The following is a 24,296-nucleotide window of genomic DNA, read 5'->3' as shown; positions in this document are numbered from 1 at the left end:
AAATTATTAGTAGGGATGTCCCTATCGGTATCAGGGCCGATCCAGGCCCTGCTAAAATGATCGGATCGGTTTTGTAACGGGCTGCAGCCAAGCCTGATCTTTTATAGTTCTTTATTTTAGGTCTACTATAAACCAAAACCACGTCCCTGTAGTGTTAAAACATCTTCTTCCTCTTCGTTGGCTAGCTGCAAAATCCTAGCAAATAGTTGAGTGTGGATGTCTGGTGAAGTGGTAGGACTTGATGCTAGGGATGCACCGAAAATTTGCATTTTTCGGTTTTTGGCTGAAAATTTTTCGGTGCATCCCTACTTGAGTCACCACCAAAAAAACTAAAATATTGCTGACTGAACGTTTAAAAGAAAAGTTTCCTGGAGACAGCGTCAAGGAGAAAAATCTTCCAGAGAGGGTTAGGGAGTTTATGGCAGCGTTGGATGACCAGAACATTTCTGGAGTAGAGAACACAAGGTACCAGCTACCCTCTCCACACTACATTAACTTTGACAGAAAGATTTATTGGACTGAATCCAGTCGACTCTAGGAGAAGACAAGGAAGACAAGGAAAGACTTTAGGAAGACACAGGAGACCAACTCTAGGAGAAGACAAGGAAGACAAGGAGAGACTTTAGGAAGCTACAGGAAACCAACTCTAGGAGAAGACAAGGAAGACAAGTAAAGACTTTAGGAAGACACAGGAGACCAACTCTAGGAGAAGACAAGGAAGACAAGGAAAGACTTTAGCACGCTATGGGAGACCAACTCTAGGACGTTTAAGATCAGAGCGGGACTTGAAGAATCTGTATTTGATCCAGGTAAAGATAAAACGTGATCGGGACATCTCTAGTTAGGGATTAGTTAGTTCCTCACCAGAAAAACGTCAGACCAGGTTTCTCTGAAAGTGTCTCTGGAAGGGTAATAACAAATGTTTTCAAGGGACAAACCAGGAAGGAGGTGAAATCTATCAACACATGGAGACAGCACAACTGTCTCCATGTGTTCACGTCTTTACATTGACGTCCTTCTTTACAGTATGACCTACAATCAGGGGCGGTACGCACAAAGAAACGAGACTATGGAAAAGCTCCTTCACTGGTTGCATTTGATCTTCTTCTAGTTTAAGCTGCCTATATCTAACCAAACTGTAACCATGGAGACAGAAGACAGGGACGGCTCTACAGTCAGATCAGTTCTTCTACAGATACCATGAACTCACCTTGCTGGCGACACCGCTCCTCCTCTTCCTCCTCCTCCTCCTCCTCCTCGTCTTCCTGTTCATCCTCCTCAGCCTCGTCCTCCGGCTCTTCCTCGTCGTCGCCATCGTCCACCTCTTCCCCTTCCTCGTCCATACCCTCGTCCTCCTCCTCTTCCTCCTCCTCCTCCTCTTCCTCCTCCTGCACCCGCTCCCCTCCCATTGCTCCGTCTGCCCTCTCCACCTCTATCTCCTCCTCTTCTTCCTCCTCCTCCTCCTCCTCTTCCTCTCCCTGCTCCTCGTTGTCCTCCGAGAACTCGTCCTCCACCTCTTCCTCGTCTCCTTCCCTTTCCCCTTCCTCCTCCTCCTCGTCCTCTTCCACTACCTCCCCTTGCTCCTTGGCCTCCTGCCCCACCTCCATGGCTTCGGTCTCGTAGTTGGTGTAGACGCCGGCATCCTCCTCCTCCCCTTCCTCGCCTGGACGGGAGGCGAGGAAGGGCCTCCTCTTGGCAGCCGGCTCCAGGGGTTGTTTTTCCAGAGCCTTCCTCTTCTTTGCCAGCGGGCAGCCGTAGACGCTAGGACGGGACAGAGGACACACATCATCATCAATATCTGTGTTCCCATATTTAATATCACATTTGAGCAACCCTGGCTTCACCTCCACACATCTAAAGCTGAAGGGCCAGGGTAACAGAAACAGATAAGACCTTTTTGACCTTTTAGAAGTGGTTGATAAGCAAAATATCATCAAACCGCTTGTGGCTAATTGAAGCTTTGAAATGTCACAACAAAAAGTGTTAAAGAAAAGCAACTGGACTTGTAGAGACTCTTGAAAAGGTTTCATCCAAGTCTTCATTTCTAAATGACTGGTGGAGGAGTTGAGGTTTAAACAGGAACATCTGTGGGTGGAGTCCACCTGAAACTCACATGACTAGAGCCTGTTAACCGCCAGACTGTTTGAGGATGAGGACAGGGTTGAAGGAAATGTCTCCAAGAAACTTTCTTTAGCATTTTTTGGACATACACCATCTGTAACCGCTTGTCCTCTAGGCTGGAACGAGAGGCGGGGTACACCCTGGACAGGTCTCCAGAAGAATCACCAATTAAGCTAACAAGCATGTCTGGGAGGAAGCCAGAGTACCTGGAGAGAACCCATGCATGCAACAGAACATGCAAACTGCAAACAGAAAAGACCCGGTCGGCCAAAGGATTCGAACCCAGAGCTATCAGTGCTAACCACCACACCACAGTGCCGTCCCTAACATTGACCATCTTGAGACAATTCAGTGTTCTGCTGGGAAACTTCTGGACCTGGCATTCATTGGTGTGGATGTTACTTAGACATGTAGCACCCACCTAGACCAGACCAGACCAGACACCCCCACCCCATAGCAATGACACTCTGATGGCAGAAGCCATCCCCAGCAGGATACAGCCTGACACAGACACACACAAAAACTGATCAAGTGTCTGTGGGATGAATTATTTTGACAATAAAAAGGTCAGAACATGTCCTGTGAGTAAGTGCATTTGGTCATCTTTCCATTATACCTGGAACATTCAATAAGTGTCTGTTATTTACAATTCACTGCATGTTATAAGAGTGTAATAACCTTCTGGGAGCGGCACAAGTAACATTACCATAATGACACCATACTGGCTGTAAAGTGCAACATCTCAGCTTTTAGAAACCGCTGGAAGTTTTCCAATAGTGGTTACGGTGGCATAATTACGGTAATCCAAAGTGTGCAAAGGTGCCTGACACATTCAGATCTAAAGGGTGAAGCTCATTGCAGTGACTGTGTGGGCGCTGGATGAGCTTCGGTGCACCACTATGCAAATAGACTCAAACAAGATTAAACCATTAATGAGTTGAGCACTATTTTAAAGCTAATAAATTGTCAAGGTTGCAGCTCGACTAGTTCACAATCACCATCTGTCCAGCAAATCAATCTACCGTTGCTCTGCAGCGTCATAAAGTCCTTGTAGCTCTGGGAAACATCGAGCATCGTTCTGCAGACAAGCTCAGAGTCATCAGGGTCAAGAGGAGTGTGTTTTGTGTGTGAAGGTCAGAGGTCAAAGCGCTGCCTCCGCCATGGTTCACGTGTCGAGACGCTGAATTAAAACAGGAATTATAAGGATCACACTGCAGAGAGACCTAACAACGCTACTGTCTGACTCTGAGTCCTTTAACTTAACCCAGTGGACAGAAGATGAAGCCTCCAAGTCAAAAGGATATTTATTTAACCTTGACCTGCTCGAAACTAATTTAATCTGCTCTCGTAAAATCCACGCAGGCCGACAGCTGTTTGACTCTGTCATTGTGTAAACAGTTAAACTAGTCACAGTCGCTGTGTGGAGGATGGATGAGCACCTGGGCGTCATTATGCAAATATAATCAGAGGCAAAAAGAGGAGAAAATGAAAATGAACAAATTAAACTGAATGTTTTATTGAAGTGATTTTAAAGCTAACACGTTGTCAGGATTGCAACAGGAATAGCTCACAAACCCGATCTGTCCTGTTGTCATAACGACAAATAAAAGTTGTTCTGCAGCTTTAAAATTCAGGAAACACGTCTTCCTGCAGAGAAGCGTTGTGTGTGTGAGGTTTCTATGTGTGAAGGTCAGAGGTCAAAGTGCTGCTTCTGCTGCTTCTGCTCTGGTTCACGTGTCGAGACACTGCAGAGGATTTTCACTCGTTGAGAAAGAGGCGGAGGAGGAGGAGGAGAGTCAGCCTCTTGAAAAAAAACAAAAAAAACAAGGCTTATTCAGCCGGGGCCTCAATTACGCAAATCCCATAATAGTCATTAACTGTTGGGAAAATTCAGCTTTAATTGCTCCAAAACAGCGAGCACAATTATACTACGGCTTTAATGTGGATTTTAGGAAATCAATTAGTCCATTTCCATATGAAAGAGCCTGTTTTGTGTTTGGAGGACGAGACAGAGGAGGTGACGCCTCTGCCGCCGCCGTGTGTTTGTCAGAGACAAACCTGCAGAATAAAACCTGATTACCGCCGAACAAAACCTTGGCTCAGCGACGACGCAGCTACACAACTACCTTCATGAGTTTGATCATATACGACACCTTCAAATATTTCTAGAAATCCTCTGAGGTGAATGTACCGACAGCTAGTAAAGAGCAAGCAGCTCATTAAGAGATGGTCTCACCATCCAGTGATCCATCTAATATTTCAAAAAGAATCCTTTTGAGACTGGAATTTAGGTTTAGGACTCGTTCTCAGAGCTTGAGGGATGGAAACGTGGAGAAAACGTCCACACAAACCAATAAATGCTGCAGAATGTATCTCTCTTTAAGCACTGTAATTCCTCTATCTAAAAGAGATAGATAGATAGATAGATAGATAGACAGATAGATAGATAGATAGATAGATAGATATTAGCATCGTTACACAGAAAACAGAGGAATTACAGTCAGAAAATAAAAGTAGGGTGAGGTACTTATATTTGTCCAAAGGATTAGCAAAAAATAAGTTCTTTCTGAGGTTCTGCAATATCTGACATATGACACATTTATTAAAGACCAGCCCAAAATTGCCATCATTGTAAGATATTTAATGCAACACATCAGTATGTTTAAAAAAAATACATGCAACAGTAGAGGACCTAGGATTGATCCCTGTGGAACTCCACAGGACAGACTAGGCTGTTTTACTTCAACCAAACAGTAGTACAGTGTTTAATATTTGTCTTTTTCCAGTCATTGTCTCAGCCCTAACAGCTGAGAGAAGAGATTTCTTATTTTTGAATCGTTTAGCTGAATGTAGTTCTGCGATATCTGACATCTGATAGATTTTAAAGGCAAGCTAAAATACAAAAACTTTAAGAACTTTTTGTGCAGCAAGTTAATTGTGATTGCTCAGTTTGCCAAAAATAAATAAATACATAAATAAAAAATGCATATCCATGATCATGTTTCAAAAAACGGCGACAAAGACAGAAAACAATAGAGGATCTAGGATTGATCCCTGTGGAACTCCACAGGACAGACTAGGCTGTTTTACTTCAACCAAACAGTAGTAGAGTGTTTAATATTTGTCTTTTTCCAGTCATTGTTTGAACCCTATCCGCTGAGAGAATAGATTTCCTATTTTTTGAATTGTTTAGCTGAATGAAGTTCTGCCATTTTTGACATCTGATAGAGTTTAAAGTAAACTAAAACACAAAAACTTCAACTTTTTGTGCAACAAATTGCTATGTTTGCCAAATAAATAAGTAAAGATGGACAAAGATGGAAAACAGTAGAGGGCCTAGGATTGATCCCTGTGGAACGCCACGTGACAGACAATAAGTTTTGGAGTGTAACTACAACCAAACAGTGAAAACAGCATTATCTTCCAACTGCGGTGAACATTCAACAACACTTTAACGTGACTACACCTGTAATCCATTTAATTCATTGTATTAAAATTATGTTGGAGCCATTTCTTAACACACGTGATAATTCGAGTTACGCCTCTAGAAAAAAAAGACATTGAAATTTTACAGAGAAAGGGATAAAAGAAAAATCTGAAGCCAGTTTAAATTCACGATATAACACCGCAGAGAGTATTCAACGCACGAACGCTTCTCCTCAGATGATCCCTGCGTCTTGTACCAGCTCGTTTTTTCTTCGACGTGTGCGCTCGGGTTTGTGTGAGTGACCTCGTCCACCTTGCTGTCTCCAGCCAATTAAAATTCCAGTGGTAATTAAAGTAGATCAGAAACGAGGGATTGCTGCAGACCAGGGCGAGAGACTATGCATGGTAATTATGTGCAGAGAGAGAGAGAGGGAAAGAGAGGGTGGGTGGGTTCACACATCACACTTCCTCTTCTTACCAGACTGATGCTGCAGTTTGATGTGATGGATTATAACAGGTTACAGATAGACAGTGTGTTGCATTATGGGTAATCTATACTTGTCTTAATGAAGAGAACTGTAAGTCTGTTTTTTTTTTTTGCGGCTGCTGTGACCCAGACACCTGGACACCTCTAATAATTATTCTAACGACACCTGGGGTTCATTGTTGTTGCTATGGCGACAGCTAAGGAAGGTGTTATTGTCTCCGTGCGGACACCCGAAGTGCAGTATCGCCTCTAAAAGGACAGCTGGCGTCCATTATTGTCTCTAGATGGACACTTTAGATCCGCTGCTGTCTCCGTAATGATGTTTTGTGTCCCCTAACGTTTAGCATTATGGGAACACCTTGAGTTCGTTGTTGTCTTTGGACACGTACGTTATTGACTCTACTGGAAACACCTGGTGGCCATTTGTATTCCTAAGTGTAGACATCTGCAGTCCACTGTCTTCTCTGTGTGGACACCTGTAGTTCACTGTTTTCTCTGTTTGGACACGTGTAGTCCAAGATTTTAGTCTTTGTGGACGCCTGTAGTACACTCTTTTCTCTATGCGGACACCTGCAGTCCATTTTTTTTTCTCTTTGTAGACACCTGTAGTCCATTGTCTTCTCTTTTTGGACACGTGTAGTCCACTATCTTGTCTGTTTGGACACCTACAGCCCATTCTTTTGTCTATGTGGACACCTGTAATCCACTGTCTTCTCTGTTTGGACACGTGTAGTCCACTCTTTTCTCTACCTGGACACCTGTAGTCCACTGATTTCTCTTTGTAGACACCTGTAGTCTGCTGTCTTCTCTTTTTGGACACCTGTAGTCCACAATCTTGTATATTTTGATGTCTGTAGTCCATTCCTTTCTCCATGTGGACACCTGTCATCCACTGTTCTCTCTGTTTGGACACCTGCAGTCCGTTGTTTTCTCTTTGTAGACACTTGTAGTCCACTGTCCTCTCTGTTTGGTCACGTGCAGTCTACTCTTTCCTCTGTGTGGACACATGCAGTCCACTGTTTTAGTCTATGTGGATGCCAGTAGTCCACTGCTGTCTCCGTGTGGATCCCTGTAGTTCATTGCTGCTCTTTCTGATGGTCTTTCTGCGGAACGCTCGTCTAACTGTCCATTAATGTCTTTATAATCTCACCTGGAAATACCGTACTGTCTCTGTCAGGACCCCTGGAGTCCATTTATATCTCCATGACAACGCCTGGCATCCATCCCTATCTCTGTAAAACCTGTAAGGCCATTAAATTTCCCCCGTTATCACACCTGGATGTCCACTGTTATCTATTCCTGGACAACTAGAAACCCAAACTAATGTTTATCATGACAGCTGGAGTCCGTCGTCACTTTAACCAGTTCAACGTCGCCCGTCGCTAACGGGGCCTGAAGCGTCCGTGCTGTTGCTACAGTTACCTGCAGTTTAAATATAAGCTACGTTGAGCCTCTTCACACCAGAAATACATTTGAGATCAGCAGCCGTCAGCCAATCAGGAATGTTCTGACTTAAAAAAAAAAAAAATAATAATAAAACAAGGCGAGGCTTAAAATAAATAATGAGCCGCGTTGATTTAGATCACCCTCCGTCACATTAAAGAACATCAGCCGCCGCAGTGTGATGTTTACATCCAGGTATGTGCAGTCAGGATGGATAATTGGTGACGCCACGTGCCGACACTCGTCACCGTGGCAACGCCTTGGCACCAAAGGTGGCGGCAGGAATATATAAGAGACTGGGTGGTGGCAGTGATTCAAGTGAAGGGGGGTGGGGGGGGGGTTCACATCCTATACTAGCGGTTGCCATGGGAGACTGGCTGCATCCCTCCTGGTCCTCATACTGCAGCATCCGCACGGTGCTGTCGCCATGGTGACATCCTCCAGAGAGAAAGGAGAGAGAGAGAGAGAGAGAGGGAGGGAGGGAGGGAGGGAGAGGTAAAGTAAAAGAGAGAGAGACAAAGAAAGGTAGAGAGGGGGAGGACGAAGCAGAAGGGGAGAGAGAGACTCTGAACCTGACTGTCTCCATCCTGCTTCAAGGAGTTATTGATGAAAGACGTGAAGACAGACGGACGGACGGACGGATGATGATGATGATGATGATGGGGGAGAAATAAACGTTGCGACCGGCTCCTTTGAACCAGACGGTTTGATTTTTTTAGGACACAGTTAGAAAAACCTGGAAACTTTCCACAATTATCTCGTTGAAAACAAAATCCCATGAAAACATCCTGGACTCAGAGTCTCCTGCAGACACCGATGTTACACAGCCATCGATTTCTCCTCTCTCTCCTCTCCTCTTCTGCTATAGTACAGTAAAGCACATTCAGCTCAGGAGAAGGAAATAAATCAGGACCTCATTGTCACTGTATTGAGTTTTGAATATTTCTCCCTCAGTGTTTCGTTTCCTTCTTCACTTCGTCTGTGTTTCCCCTTTGATCGTTTGATTGGTTTCTCCCTCATTAGCTTCACCTGTGTCTCATCAACAGCTCAACCCATCTATCTCTGTGTATATATATATATATATATAGTCCTGTCTTTGTCGTTGTCTCTTGTCACGTCGCCTGAGGAGTCAACCTCCCGTTTGTGTTTCTTGTCTAGATTTGGATGGATTTCACCTCATCCTTGTATTTGGGTCCTGCCTCGTCTTAGCCGCGCAACGCAACTCTGATCTGGTAATTATGACAACCTCATGAGTCGAAGAAAAAGATCCGGTAGTTCAGCTCAGACTGACGGCGACAATGACTCTTTGGATTAACGTAGTTACGGCCTTATAAGATGCTACCAGATATTTAAAGTTCCAGGTTTTCTAAAGCACTGACATTTTCTGATGTTTTTGAAGTCAAAATAACCAACAACAAAATAAAAAAGGCTTGGGTGTTAAAGGTTTAAGATCTTGAGTTGAATTGTGACTCATCTTTTGTCGTTCTCTCGTGTGGATCTGGATGCACGGATGAACCGAACGTGAAACAAACTGGACAGCGACAGCCGATTCTCTGCTTCAGAGAGGTATAAATGAAAGATGGATGGACGGACGGATGATGATGAGCGAGAAATAAATGCTGTGACCGGCTCTTTGAACCAGACGGTTTGATTTTAGTAATTAATATGTGATTCCACTCTTATAAGATGCAGTAAATTGTAAATAACTACCAGATATTAAACGTTCCAGGTATTCTGGAAAAAAATGCTCTGATGGGACATTTTCTGACATTTTTAAAATCAAAATAAGCTAAAAAAAGGGTGTTTTATTATATGATTATATTTATAATTCTAAGATCTTTACTTGAATTGTGACTCTTCTGTAGTCCTCCTGTGCGGCTCTGGATCAGCGGATTAACCAAACGTGAAACATTAGATTCTCCGGGTCACTTAATTATTCTGGACAGGGATGCTATTTTAGGCCGTTTGCCTTTCTCCCCGTCCTGATCTTTGTCTTTCTCCACCGGTGACCATCTCTGGCTGCCAAACACCTGGGGAAATGTTCCTCTGTCTCTCTCTCTCTCCTCAGAAATAAAATAAACCAGAATCATAACAGTAAAGCACGCTGCTCGTTTTATTGTTGGCTCCGAGAACCAACACAAACATCTCCAGGTACTCCCCCCCCCCCCCCAAACACATCCCCCGCCCCCCATCATCATCTGACGGTTTAAAGACCCAGTGGATTCAATTTATTTTTCATGGCAACGTGCCCCGAGCTACTGGAAAAGCAGCTTGAGAGCGTTTTTCATACTTCAGATCGCTTTCTCAGCGAGGACCAGAGCGAGACACGTGTCTGAACTCAGGTCTCTCCTGAACCTTGTTTCTTTTATAGGTTTTATATTTATTTTATTCAGTTACTTATAGGAAGGTAGACGAGTCTGGTCTGGACTGGTGTTTTTGCTGAACAATAAATGTCTTGAATTATGATTAAAAAAAAAAGAAAATCAATTTTCTCATTTAAATCGACCTTCATTTGAAGGATCTCATATCGATTCATAACATCCATATTTTTAAATCTACCGTTGCAGTCTCTTGAGATCCAGAACACGACAGAAGCTCCAACTCTGAGAGCAGCATCAGGACTGAAAGATGATTTAAAAAGTTAAATGACGACAGAGAAGAGCTGGACTAAAGCAGAGACACATGAGAGATGAGAAACTAGAGGGGGACGATGGAGGAGACACCACAAACCTCTGGAACCAATGAGGACGTTAGTTTTAGTTTCAAATCTCTAAAGGATGTGAACCAACCCTTTTGATCGGACTCAAATCGATTCAGGAAATGAGTAGCGACACCCAGCACGTTGTTGAAATCTTTACGTTTGAGCGTAGCTCAACTGTTCCAACTATAATCCTGATCAGGCACTGAAACATTTCTAAGACGTTTTAGAAAATGTATGGAATCCAAAAGCAAAGGCTACGCTACAAACCTCCAGAACCAAAGACATCGCCAAAATAATTTCGACTGAATCGAATCTGGAGCGCGTGAATCCGAATCAAAGTCGACTGGGGGGAAATCTGTTGTGATCCTCGTCCCAGAGGCGATTGCTCTAAGACTACAGGGGAAGCTCAGCCTCCCCTAAAATATCACTGGCAATTTCGTTTAATACTACGAATTTACATTACTACTCAAACTAAAATGTGCTAGAACATGATCGACTTCATGGCTACTTCTTATAATAACACAATCGTTAATAACTTTTAGCCGTTCGTCTATCGTGTTTATTTTTCTCATATTGCTGTAATGGCACGGTCCGTTTAAAAACCCATTGAGGCTCGGCTTCAATGGACTTTCAATGGGGCTTCGGAATGGGCCGATCTCAGGGCAAAAAAGCTCGACATTTATTGGACAAACGCTCCAAAATCGTCACTTCCAGGGAAGCCGGGCGTCTCAGGGAGTGAATGGGCAGTGGGATGTACCAGGACGCCGAGCTTCTATATGATGATTGGATGAACTGTTAACGTGGCTGGAACTCGTCGTGATTGACAGCGCTACTTCTGCATCGAAGGATTTTAGGTCAGTCCCATGCGGATATTTGGCGAGTGAAGTTACAGTAATACCATAGGGTTAATACTAAGCTACTGCTCATCTGTTGCGATATATCGCACTATTTCCATCTGTCAAAATAAAATCGTGAATAGGCTATATAGCGTTATTGAGTTTGCTACTTGTTTTCATTTCAGTTTTAAAAAGTTTGTTTATTTGCAATTGTAGGGGGTAAACTAGCCAGCCAGCTAGCTAGCTGCACCCACTGTAGTTTAAAAGTTGATAGCTTAAAAGTTGAATGAAGTTTCTACGTTAAACGATTCAAGCTGAATTAATTAAATGAATTTTGGTTAGAAGAATGATAATAATAATACGAAGAACACTTCTGATAACAGTAGAGTGCATTTTCATGCACTGTAATTAACTAATAATAACTATAAACATAGGCCTATACAATATAAGGAGAATTAATTAGTAACCCTGTTAAATTTAATGATGTAATAATTGGCCAATTTTACAAAACTGGGCTTCCCCTATTTGAAAGACCAGCAGCCGCCACTGCCTCGTCCCTATACGTGATGGAGTCTTGGAGGAAACCTGAGTAGCATCGTTAGCAACAAGGAAACATCAGACAGGAAACAAACACACACAAGTCGTGTTCTCTTTCTAGATCCAGACGTTTGAGTACACTCCTGTGATCAGCTGACGATGAACAGATTTCATTTCCCCAGAGAGGAACCGTCAGACTCTCTCTCTCTCTCTCTCTCTCTCTCTCTCTCTATCTCTAACCGTCACTTCTCTCACTTCAGTAATTTGTCAGCGTGACTGTTTATCAGACGTTATTAAAGGAAACACATTCCCATTGTTTCCAGTGTCAAGGACGAACTTTAAACTTCTTTTTTATTTGTTTTTTTAGAAACTAAAAGTTCTCAGAAGAATGTGAACAAAACATAGACTGTATATAAATATGTACACCACATCTCCACTTCCTCTCATTGGTCAAACTGACTCTATTTTCCCAGGGATACGGGCGGCGCCATCTTGTGATTTTGGAGCCAGAGTCTGATCAGTATGGTCTGAGGGCGGAGCCACGTGGAGCCGTGATATTGATGCCCCGCCCACTTTTCCTCCAGACTCACTAACGTTTTCATTTAATTAATACTACGCTCTGCTCTACCTCCACCAGTTACAAGGAAATGTTGGATTATACACTGGACTTCATTTATTTACAACTTTACCATCAGTTGGCATGGCAACTGCATTTATGTCACATACTGCTTCTATAGCATAACAAAGATTAACCAAAAAATTGACACTTTAACATTCATCAACATTATATTAACTACCTAAAATCACAGAAGCCATCCTTGAAAAAATGTATTTAATGTGTATTTTAGTGTTTTAGTTTGGCCCAAGCCCCGCCCACTAACATGGAGGGGGTGGAGCTTATGACCTATACTGCAGCCAGCCACCAGGGGGAGCTCAACTTGATTTGGCTTCACGTTAGAGGAGCTGTGTTTAAACTGTACTTGGTTTGTTGTTTATAACAAGTTCCTGTTTCTCATTCTGAATGACGAGTACAGACTATCGCCACCTGCTGGCGTGGAGAGTTATTCCCTCTCATACGAACTGTAAAGTCTTTGTCTTTACTTGTTCCTCATCTAAATCCACCAACAACAGAGATATGAAACAGAGATGCACGGAAAAAAGAGGAGCGTGAGGATATTTTTTTAATTAAATCCAGATTCCAACAAACAAAAACAAATTTGATTCTCTCGCATCAGATCTCGTATTTTGGCGTCTGACTCTCTGCACGCTGGAGTTTTTTCTGAGCGCTGCAGCGTCAGTCTGCCATGCCAGCGATTCACCATCCTACCCTCCTCATTATCTCCCCGTTACCTCAGGCGCCAAACAAGAAAGAAAGAAAGAAAGAAAGAAAGAAAGAAAGAAAGCTATCCTAAGCCGTGTGTTCTCCCACTCACACCGACTGCACTTTAGACAATACCGCAGAGATTCTCCTAAATAACCACAGAATACCTCAACAAGTGCTTAGATTTAATAACTGAGGAGTTTTTTTTGTGTTTTGTTTTTATCCAAATAAAGAAAAATACTTCCGCATTTCCTCTCCTCTACAATCTCATATTCGGACGTCAGATGTGATTTCCTCTGATTTCCTCTGTGGTCCATGTTTGACTGCAGCACTTCATCTGATTTATATAATTTAAAGGGATTTGTGCAGCAGACATTTTCTGTTTCTACGTCCTCTCTTTTTATTTCTCAGAGAAAACAAGAGGAAGCAGCGAATCTGCAGGAAAAAACATGATTTTAAAGTCATATTGAGCAGCCGACTGCGGCGATGCTCTCTGCAGTTTTAATTCAGGGAAAAATAAAAATATAAAGTTGCTTAGTTTTTTGCAGGAGCCTCCCACTTTTACTGGTAATTCACCGTTTCTAAAAGGTGATTGAGATTTGAGGCAGAGGTCACCTGACCCGGCGTCCGAGCCCGGTTGGTCGGTCGGTCGTTGTGACCCGAGGACTTCACAGCTCAACACTCGACCAGATTGGTTTTCTACCCGAAGCCTCGTGACGGAGGAGCAAATTCACCGAGACGAAGGCCTGACGATCGAGGAGAACATTTCATGTTTCATTTTTATTTCCTGAGCTGCTGAGTGAGACGTTTGGGGCCTCCTCCTCCTCCTCATCTTCCTCCTCCTCCTCCTCCTCCTCTGATTTTATTTTAAATTTCCTATAAATTTTTCATACTGTAAATGTTAAGTTATATATTCTGTGTGAAGCTCCCTGATGATGTAACTGCTGTGATAGAGGATTAATATCTTTCATTTTAAGTTGATAACGAGATTAAAACCTACAGATGTCAAAAAGAATCAAAGAGCCCGTCACAGAGGGACTTTCTGAGCTCCTTTACTCTTGGCGTCTGCATCTGACAATATTTAACGTTTCCTCACACCCTGAAATCTACTTCCTAGTTTCTTCGTTTCACGTATGTTTGACATTCAGCAGCTCCTAAAGAGGCTCCGAGTGTTTTCTTAAATAATTTTACGACGTTTATTAATAATCTTCTCGGCTTCTCTCTCGACCCTGTGATCTTTTATTACCAGTATATAGTCAGCGATCTGAAGGCAGAGCTCTCTAATCTGGTCCAGAGGCGTTTGAAGAACCTGCCTGAGGAAACGATCCGTCTGGGTCAGCATCGCCTCCTGAAGCTCTTCTTCAGAACGTCGTTCCCTGGTGTTATTATCATCAGCTGGATGGTCCTCCAACCAATCAGAGACATTTAGTTGTGAAATGATTCAACTCTGTCCATCACCAAATGAAGCCCCGCCCCCAAGCAATCTGATTGACCCAGCAGATCTTTGCTGGAGCAGAATCAGTTCCCAACAGAGAGACTCCAGAACGACTTTACACTGCCAAATAAAATTCGCTGCCGTGGTAAATTTGTCCCGCTTTCATTAAACTTTCCTACCGTTTCTACACGGTTTAAGTTGTTTAGACGTAACATTTAAGATATTTCAATATAAGATGAATTTTACTACTGAAAGTGATTTAAATGATTTGATTCTCAACCTTTTAACTCCCTCATCAGGGTTATAATTATTGCAGGAAGAGAATCAGGAAGCTGAACTACTCAACTTACTACTGTTACTCTTCTGTCCGTCACCACATTAAGCCCCGCTCCCAAAGCAATCTGATTCGCCCAGCAGATCTTTGCTGGATCAGAATCAGTTCCCAACGGAGAGACTCCAGAACAACTTTCCAACCACTAGAAAATTTGTAGGAGGGGGAAGTTAGGCTACCTTCCAGACTACTAGTATTTTATTTGCAGTAGTTACTATAGTTACTAAAATATTTTATTGGACGCTACTTTTTCGTTAGATGCTAGATTTAACTTTAAAGAACTTTCCTTTTCTTTCTCTGAGATGTCTTCACCTTCATCGTAACAACTGAACTCCACGTCTCTCAGGTGATGTGTACAACTACCATTACTCTTCTGTCCGTCACCACATTAAGCCCCGCCCCCAAAGCGATCTGATTGGCCCAGCAGAGCTTTGCAGAAGCAGAACAAGAACAGAACAACCTTCAGCCACAAAAGCTGGCTTCCTGGCTTTTTTCTTCCAACTTTTCTCTCCAACTTTAACACAACATGTGACTCCACCACTTTTGGAAAGAAGCGACATTTATTGTCCACATAGTTCATCTGGAGCTGGACAGGTCTATCACAGATCTATCACAGGTCTAACAACAAAGAGACAAACAACCATTCACACATTCATCTACACATATTATAGTACATCTAGAATCACTAATTAATCTAACGAGCCTTGTCTTTGGACGGTGGGAGGAAGCCGGAAAAGAACCCAGGTAGGCACAGGGAGAACATCAGGAGGCCTCAGTGCTAACCGGTCCACCACTGAGTCGTCCTTCTGTTCTTTTGTTTTATTAACTTTTCCTTACTCCAGGTTTTGGTGTTATTTTATTGCCGTGAGCTTCACAAACTGGATCTAAAACATTCTGGGCACAAGAAAGTGATTTAAAAGTCGTTAGAGTACTATTGATTGATTGATTAACAGATCTAGTCATGGAAGATTGTGGTTGGTAACACCCCCAGATGTTCCTGTATATTTAAACCCCAACTTCCACCAGTCTTTAAAAACTCAAGACTTGCATGAAGCATCTCCAAGAAACTCTACAAGTCCAGTCATCCTTGTTTCAGCTTGTTTTTTTAGGATGAACTCTGACCCTGATGACTGAGAACCTTCACAGAACTAAACCCGACCAGGGCCGGAGCCGTGACCTTCAGCATCAGAAGTGTCACCTCGCTACGTAACTTTCAGCATCCGACTGCAGGAATATTTTATCATACGTCTACAAAGTGTGTCAAGCAGCTCGTACCTGCGGTGTCTGGCGTACTTCCCGCTGACATGACCGCTGCCGTCACAGCCGGGGGTGGGACAGCTGAGGAGAGGAAACACAGACACAGTCAGAACACACGGCAGCGTGGACAACGCATACACAACGCAAAGATGACGATTTCATTTCATAAAGACGAGTCTATCCTTTTTCTTTGGATCATTCCTGTTAGCTGTGATCAGACAGAACTCCTCGTTCATTTTAGTGCAGGTGAGGTGACAAAGCAGGTAAAAACAACAACAACAAGGTCGTCTGCTAAAAAAAAAAAAAAAGCTGCTAAGTACAATGAGCTCCTTCACCAGTGATCAAGCACACGTACCTATAACATTCAGAGCTGTTAAAACCTCTCTCATAGCATTAGAAAACAGTGTGCAGTGTGGCCGGGGAACAGTCTTCAGAATCTGCCATAACATTATGACTCTGAACCAGCTGAGGCCTGGACTCCTCTGGAGCGCTAAAGGTGTGGAGCTGTGGTATCTGGCACCAAGACGTGGGCATCTCTAATGCTCTTCATCCCTGGTGGGACCTGTCTTGCGCTGCATGCTGTGTCCGGCCCCACGTAAGGTTCATCTCCTTTAGCTGTCACAGTTTGACGCCAGGTTGTTTTGGGTCGACCTTGACTTCTCTTCCCAGCTGGGGTCCATCTCAAGGTGAGCTTTGGTGTTCGATCCTGGTTCATTCTGAGCACACGTCCCAACCATCGTTTGATTTCTGACACAACGCTGGTGCACTTGGTCATCCTATGCAGGTCTTTGTTTGAGATCTTCTCAGGCCAGAAGATGCTTTTTGGAGGAAACTATTGTGGAAGGCATTGATCTTTTGTATGTCGTTTGCAGTCACTCACCAGCATTCTGAACTGCTTTGACTTCCAGATAGGACGGAGGTTTACAAAAACACCATGTGCCTTCCCTCAGATCCTAAAAGTCCTGCTTTAAGATGAGAGGTGGAGCCTCCAGGGATCAGACTTGTGTTTGTCCAGGACAAGATGCTGGACTGGATTGAGATCTGGAGAACAGCCTTCATTCCCACGTGCATCAATGAGCCTCGGCAGCCAGTTCACCTCTTTTCCATCCTTAGACCACTTTTCATAGGTCCAGACTAAAAAGGCTGGGTTTAAAATTCCTCAGATCCTCCTTTTTTTTAACTCCCATTATGAATCTCGCTCCGGTCTAGCTTGATAAATCTCAGGAGATCCAAAACACGACAGAGGCTCTGAGTCTGAGAGCAGTGTCAGGGCTGAAAGATGATCGGGTTTAAAAAGTATGACGACAGAGAAGAGCTGGACAGAAGCAAAGACGCATGAAAGATGAGAAACTAGAGGGAGACGATGGAGGAGACGCCAACAAACGTCTGAAGACAGTGACAATGTTAGTTTGGTGAAAAATCTCTTTCATAACCAAGTAAAACAGTTTTGAAACTGAAATATTTCTAAATGAACTTGTATCAAATCAAAACCCTGTGAACTGGAATCAAATGGATTCAGGTGATCAGTAGTGATACCCAGCTCTGGTCCTGATCACTGCAGATCAACGCCCTGTTATCCCCTGTCAGTGGTCATAATGTTATGGCTGTAGATCCTATAGGACTGCTAAAGGATTATGTTTTCATTCTTCCTTTTAATTCCAGCCAGCGCTCTGATAAACCTCCTCTCGGCCTTTTTTCATTTATCTCCCGTCTGGATGAGTCGGCAGCAGATTTCTCCGGAGCTCTGAGTCACGCCGCCGCGACGGAGGCACGAAGACCGCCGGGCCAACACACGCCGCCTCGCCCTGCAGGGACTCTCCACGCCCGCGACCTCTGACCCCAACAGCGCACCGCTCCTCCCACCCCTCCGCCCACCTGACACCACCTGATCCTGCGCTCGCTCTGTCGGTGCAACTTGTGAGCTAAAAATGGGAACTTGACAACGACAGAGGTGAGGATCACGAGCACGGGGAGGAGGAGGAGGAGAAGAAGGGGGAGGAGGAGGGAATGGGAGGACAGTGAAAAATAGTGAACACATGAAGAAGAAAAAGGGGAGGAGAAGAAGATGAAAATTAGAAGAGAATGAAAGAGATGTGGGGAAAGAGAAGGACCAAAATAGAGAAGAACAAAGAAAAACGAGTGGAGGTAGAGGAGGAGGAGGAAGAGGAGGAGGAGGAGGAGGAGGAGGAGGAAAATTACAGGGAGAGGGAGAACAAATGGAGAAAGAAGAGGAGGAGGCAGGTTGTTCAAGGTGATGCAGCTCATCAATCAGTGTGGGAGCAGAGACTGATAGCGTCGTAGCATCGTAGCGTCGTAACATTATTGATCCTTCTGTGTGTGTTTGTGTGTGTGTGTGCGTGTGTGTGTGCGTGTGTGTGTGTGTGTGCGTGTGTGTGTGTTCGGTGTGTTCGGTGTGTTCAACCGTAACCTCGACCAGAGTGTCTTAAAATGATCCTTTTCTTTTAAAATGACCAAAGTGTGTTTTCTTCTCGCTTCCACTCGTTTCCACAGCAACTGTAAGTTTCTCGACTCTTGAGTGTTTTCTTCCTGATCTCAAACATCCGCCTCAGTTGCCGACTGACGTCAACGGACTGAAGCATCGTAAACAGGAAACGGAGACAACTTCAATGAAACTTTTTCCGGTGTATTTACAGAATATGTTAGTGGAGAAAAATCAGATTAGCTGACTGTCTGGCGTCCTTGTGACCCTGAATGCACCCGTCATCCGCCCCAACAACCACCAGTCGATTCTGATTAAGTTCAGGAGTTTGGCAAACTAAATCTGTTATCTTTAGTGCAACCAAAACCTCGACTGGAGTGTCTTAAAATGGACCTTCTCACTTCCACTTGTTTCCACAGCAACTCTTCTGTCTTAGTTGCCAACTCATGTCAACGTACTGAAGCAACAACTTCAATACAATAAATTTTTACAGAATATTTTAGTGGAGAAAAAAAGACGATTTTTCAGGCTGATTATGAGACAAACCAGCTTGAAGTTAAAGTACAACAAATGTCTGTTTGACGATGTGACTCTGAAAGGCCTACCGTGAGTGTTTTACACGCCCACCATCCGCCCCAACAACCACCAGTCGATTCTGATGAAGTTCAGAAATTTGGCAAATTAAGCAAAATGAAACAAAACTGCACCTAAACAGTGTAGCTGTATTGGAGCATCATTTACAACAACTTACAAAAATCCAGGAGTCATAACTGTACCTTTAGTATATTGGCAGCTGTTTTTGTTCTTCTGTGTTTTAAAATGTTGGTAAAATTCCCTTCGGTCCAGCCTTAACCTCGACTGTAGTGTCTTAAAATTATCCTTTTCTTTAAAAATTACCAAAATGTGTTTTCTTCTCACTTCCACTTGTTTCCACAGCAACTCTTGAGTGATCTCTGCAAACATCTGTCTTAGTTACAGACTGATGTGAACGGACTGAAACATCATAGACAAGAAACAATGAGAAAAAAATATACTGGTAATAAGATGAACCAGCTTGTAGCTAAAGTATAACGACTAGGGTTGTAATGGTATTTGTATTCGTCCCGCGGTGTCACAGTTTGGTGCACGCAGTCACACGTCAAATACATCTGAGTGAGTAGCCTATTAAATAAAATAAAAAGTCGAGTCCTCACTTCAATCCAGGTGGTGGTAATGATAAGGGTCTGTGATATATAATCTGTTGAGTTTTGAGTTAATAGGATTTATGTCTTTAGCAGGAAGGAGGTTGAATAGAGAAGAATCAAGGTGGCAGGAGACGGACACACATTGTTGGGTTTGGTGTTTTTTTGTTGACAATAACAAAAACACAAAGTACTTTCAGCATCAAAAGGTCCAGACAGACTACCGGCCTATAATATCGCCTCACGTCTTCCGCATTTGGACCAAAAGGTTGCATCACAACTACAGTAAAGGCAGCTGGTACGTACGTTCTGAACCTGAGAGGAGATTAGTAATAATCAGACATGTGGACAGGAGTCAAACTAGTGGAAACGGTATGGGACACACCAGAAGAACGAGGCCTACAGGTTCTCGCCGTTGACCTTCTACTTGGTTTGTCTGCGCTTTAACATTGTGCACTTTCAACACACTCACAGAATAAATTGAACCTTAGCTCCTTCGTACCTCTATGCTTCAATTTTTCCTAAACACTAGAGTTTCACTCAGCCAGAAACACATCCGGCAGATATTTTCATAATTTCTGAGCAGAACTGGAAAATTTTGCCCCAAATGTGGCATCGTCAGCAAAAACCTCGTCTACAAGGAGCCATAAATGTCCACCACGACTAAACTGTAGCTCTGACTCCCACTGAGCTGACAGATGTGATGTCTTTATTTAGCAATTTAAATTAAGTCATGGAAGAATTTTAATTTCACAGCCAAGTTATTAATATTTTTTCCGTCTTTTATTCCACCTAAAAATTTGCCACGTCCCACCACAACGACAAATTTACTTGCACATGTTTGTCCCTGCAGATTAGTCCGATTACCCGGCGGCTTTGATGAAAATATTCATGAGATGGCTCGTGGTCGTACTTAAAGCGTTTCACAGTATTTAGCGTATCAATCATTTCTGCGACTGCCGCTAACTTCAAAGCCCGTCTCGTCTGGGTCTGGCCGCTCACCAGCACCCGTCAGATTTAAATTCTGGGTGAGTTTTTCTTCTTCCTTTGCTCGGGGCTCGCTCAGCGCAGCCAGGACATGTTGTTTACAGTAAAGCGCTGACCCGGATCAGACCGGGTTCACCCCGTAATCTGCTGCACACACCAATATTTGTCAGTTTTACTAAATGAGATTAAACGAAGCAGAAACTCCCCCTTCACACACACAGGTATTAGTGATATTCAGCATTTACTGTCTGCTGATGCTGCGGAGTTTCTCTAGTCAGTCACCAGGAATTATGAGTTGAACACAGCCGTGTAATATGTTGATATAAAAATGATGCGACATTGACCCCCTCTGTCGTCGTGTAATTCTTCAGAATTACAGCATCCGTCTGTTTGGCCTTCAAGCTTCCACATCACTCCACAACATGAACCAGACAGGAAGAGCCTCTATTAGCTGTGAGGCTAGGAAGCTAAGAGGAGCTACTGTGAGCTGGACGGATAGGAAGCTAGCAAAAGCTGCTATTAGCTGGGAGGCTAATAAGCCAGGAAGAAGCTGCTATTAGCTGGGAGGCTAGGAAGATAGAAAAAACTACTGTGAGCTGGAAGGATAGGAAGCTAGGAACAGCTGCTATTAGCTGGGAGAATACACTTCTTGCATGTCCTTTGAACTTTCGTAACTTTTGTCCATTTCTCTTCTCGTTCGCTAAGCCTATCAGCCAATCAGGATGATCTCTCTGACCTAGTCGCTCTGTCCCCAATCCAACAAGTCCAGTCAGCTGAAAAGCCACCAACCGGAGTCCAACTGGCGGCAAGGGGACAACAACAAACCACCAAGACTGAGGCAACAGACCCACTGATGGTCCAACAACTTCAAACGACCAATCATCAACCAAACATGTAACTATTATTATTATGAAAAGTTTCTCAGTATTTGATGGTGTCTCTATGCATCACCAGCTGTACAGCGACGAATGTGTTGTGTAGTGTGTTTAAGCAGAGGTTAACTTGCCTGAATAGTTCCTGTGTTACTGCTTCCACGGCGGCTTCAGACAAAAACGAGACACAAACAGTAGTGTTACAATGATCAATACATCAACTGTAGCTACGTGGGCTTCACATTTCAGAGCAGCTATTCATTTTCATAGTCAGGTATTATCCTGCTTGTATTTCATATAGCGTTTAGTATAAGTGTTTGTGGCGTATCAAAAATATCTATCTTTGACATTCAACTACAGATTTGCCACATTATTGTGAGCTATTGTGCGCTCAGTGGTCTTGAACCAAGCTAATTCAGTCAGATACGTACCTCGGACTCCTTTGGATCGTGTTCGATGGCGTTTTTCAACTGCATTCACCTCCATCTGAAGAAGGAAAACATAATTCAGCTCAATGAAACTGTAGCGACAAGCAGATCTGCCTGCTAACAGGACTTCTCAGTCATGAAAACCAGCAGCTGCCCAGTTCGTTTTTATGTCGATGACAACATAATGTCAGTGTTTGCTCCAGTGGCCACTCGCAGACAAAATAAGTCGGTCAGTGGATCCCGGTGTGAACGTAAACCACTTTGAATAATACCAAACAACATAAAACCCATACTGACCATTCAATGGCCTCCTGTAATGAACCCAAATGCAAAGTGTTGCTTTGTAGTTGGTGATATTTTATGCCCCATATCTCTGCTAGTCTACTACGGTTGTTTCTCTTATCGTCTTGCAAAAAAAAAAACGATTTCAAACGTACCTGGCCGTAGCTCGGTGTGGCACCACCTCGATCTGCTGCTGGTCCTGAAGCTGAAGACTCTTTATACCCAACAGACTTTCAGAAGCCGTCCTCCAGAGTCATGATCTGTGAAAACAAGAGCACAGCTGGACGTCAGATTCACGTCGTCAGCGGTTTGCTCGGCTGAAGTTTCCCCGAGCGAGATGCTTGAATGCGTGAACAGCTGGTGTACTCCATTGTCTGCTGTTGAAACGTCTAATTATGATCTCCTGATGACATTTCAAGACTTGAGAGACTCCTGCCAAAATACCAGCTACACGTTTTACTGATATTTTCAAAATGTTAAATGTAATTCGTGCAGTCAATTAGTTATTTCTCCAGAGGGGCCTAGCAGACTCACTGCAGAACACAACTCAGGAACCCACAGCGTGACCTGAAACGATGCATAATAAGGCCAACAAGTTTCACCACTGGAAGGATAACATGCCTCACAGACATTTTTTGCAGCAGACATGAAATTAAGACCAGGAACCTTTGCACTGAGCTTTTATCTTTCATACATCGATTAGCAGAATTTTATTTGTTGGTGCTTTCTGAGCAGAAATTAGCTCATCAAACCTGTCAGACTCTTTTCTGTCTCCCTTTGAATCTCATTTTAAAGTACGAGGAATCACTTAGAAGCCCAGGAAAGTGTTTCTGTTCACGTCGTGCATAGACAATGCAATTAGATGAGCATATCTGCACGTTTCTGTTGAGTTAAACAAGTGTTAAAGTCCGTGTAATAGAAACTATGACTCCCTACGACGTGCAGCAGAAGCAGCATTGAGCCACTAAAGGTTGATTTTAATCACATTTAAATAGATTGTTTTTATGTTCCTCATCGAGTCGCAGTCATTACCCTAACATTCATTTGTTTTTATTCGCGTAATTTGTTAATTTAAATGTCTTTCCAATCATTTTCATCAGCGCACAGAAGAAGCATCGACTCATCTGATATTTATTTTTACCAGCTAGTTTTTAAAGGATGACAGCATGAGGGAAGGTGCAGGCAAGAACCATATCTGCTGTGTGAAGACGTTTCCTGTGTAAAATCAGTGAGTAAATAGTTGGATATCTGTGAATGTTTTCAGTCATCCAGGTCTTGGTATATCCATCCTTTTTGGATGAGTTGAATGTAGATGTCTGGTGAGGTGGTAGTAGTTGATCATCTAAACAGAATCCATGGAGTCCACTCAGTCAAAGGCTGAACCCAAACAACAAACACTGAACGTTTAAAAGAAGAGAGAAGTTTCCTGGAGACAGCGTCAAGGAGAAACATCTTCCAGAGAGGGTTAGGGAGTTTATGGCAGCGTTGGATGACCAGAACATTTCTGGAGTAGAGAACACAAGGTACCAGCTACCCTCTCCACACTACATTAACTTTGACAGAAAGATTTATTGGACTGAATCCAGTCGACTCTAGGAGAAGACAAGGAAGACAAGGACAGACTTTAGGAAGACACAGGAGACCAACTCTAGGAGAAGACAAGGAAGACAAGGACAGACTTTAGGAAGCTACAGGAGACCAACTCTAGGAGAAGACAAGGAAGACAAGGACAGACTTTAGGAAGACACAGGAGACAAACTCTAGGAGAAGACAAGGAAGACAAGGACAGACTTTAGGAAGACACAGGAGACCAACTCTAGGACATTTAGGATCAGATCTGGACTTGGATCGGCCTATACTAAATATTAAGAGATTGGTAACGGATCAAAGAGACAAGAAAATTTGATCGGGACATCCCTAGACAACATAATGTTAATGAGCAACACTTACTCTTACTGACTCTTTGTTGCTTTGACATTATGGGTACAGTTCCAACACAACTCTGTGTACCTCAACACACCTTTCTTGTTTCACTGTGGGAATTGCTGAGGTGATGTAAAAGGGTCTAAGTGTCACACTTCAAATTCAGACCTCCAATAACATGTTGGGTGGTCAAAACAAGGTACAATGCAACCCTGAGACCACTGGGGAGCTATTACAACACCATCCAAAAAACACTTCCTCATTTCCTTTTTCACGTTTTCTCCTTTT

The 24,296-nt window shown here is 43.3% G+C and overlaps 1 protein-coding gene across 1 annotated transcript in view; it reads right to left on the bottom strand.

The window, feature by feature from the left end:
- myt1la (myelin transcription factor 1-like, a) overlaps positions 1-22,960 on the bottom strand; it is a 55,006-nt gene extending 32,046 nt beyond the window's left edge. The window contains exons 1-4 of the mRNA XM_084560443.1: positions 21,807-22,960; positions 21,510-21,543; positions 15,914-15,976; positions 1,211-1,761 (exon numbers count right to left, since the gene is read on the bottom strand). Coding sequence (XP_084416569.1) covers positions 1,211-1,761; positions 15,914-15,976; positions 21,510-21,543; positions 21,807-21,861 — 703 coding nt within the window. The 5' untranslated portion in view covers positions 21,862-22,960. The remainder of the gene's footprint in view (positions 1-1,210; positions 1,762-15,913; positions 15,977-21,509; positions 21,544-21,806) is intronic.
- Between the last annotated feature and the right edge of the window lie 1,336 nt (positions 22,961-24,296).

Source organism: Chelon labrosus, assembly GCF_963514085.1.
Source record: "Chelon labrosus genome assembly, chromosome: 14".
NCBI classification, from domain to species: Eukaryota; Metazoa; Chordata; class Actinopteri; order Mugiliformes; family Mugilidae; genus Chelon; species Chelon labrosus.
Note: the sequence above shows the minus strand (reverse complement) of the source record. Positions and strands in the feature narration are given on the sequence as shown.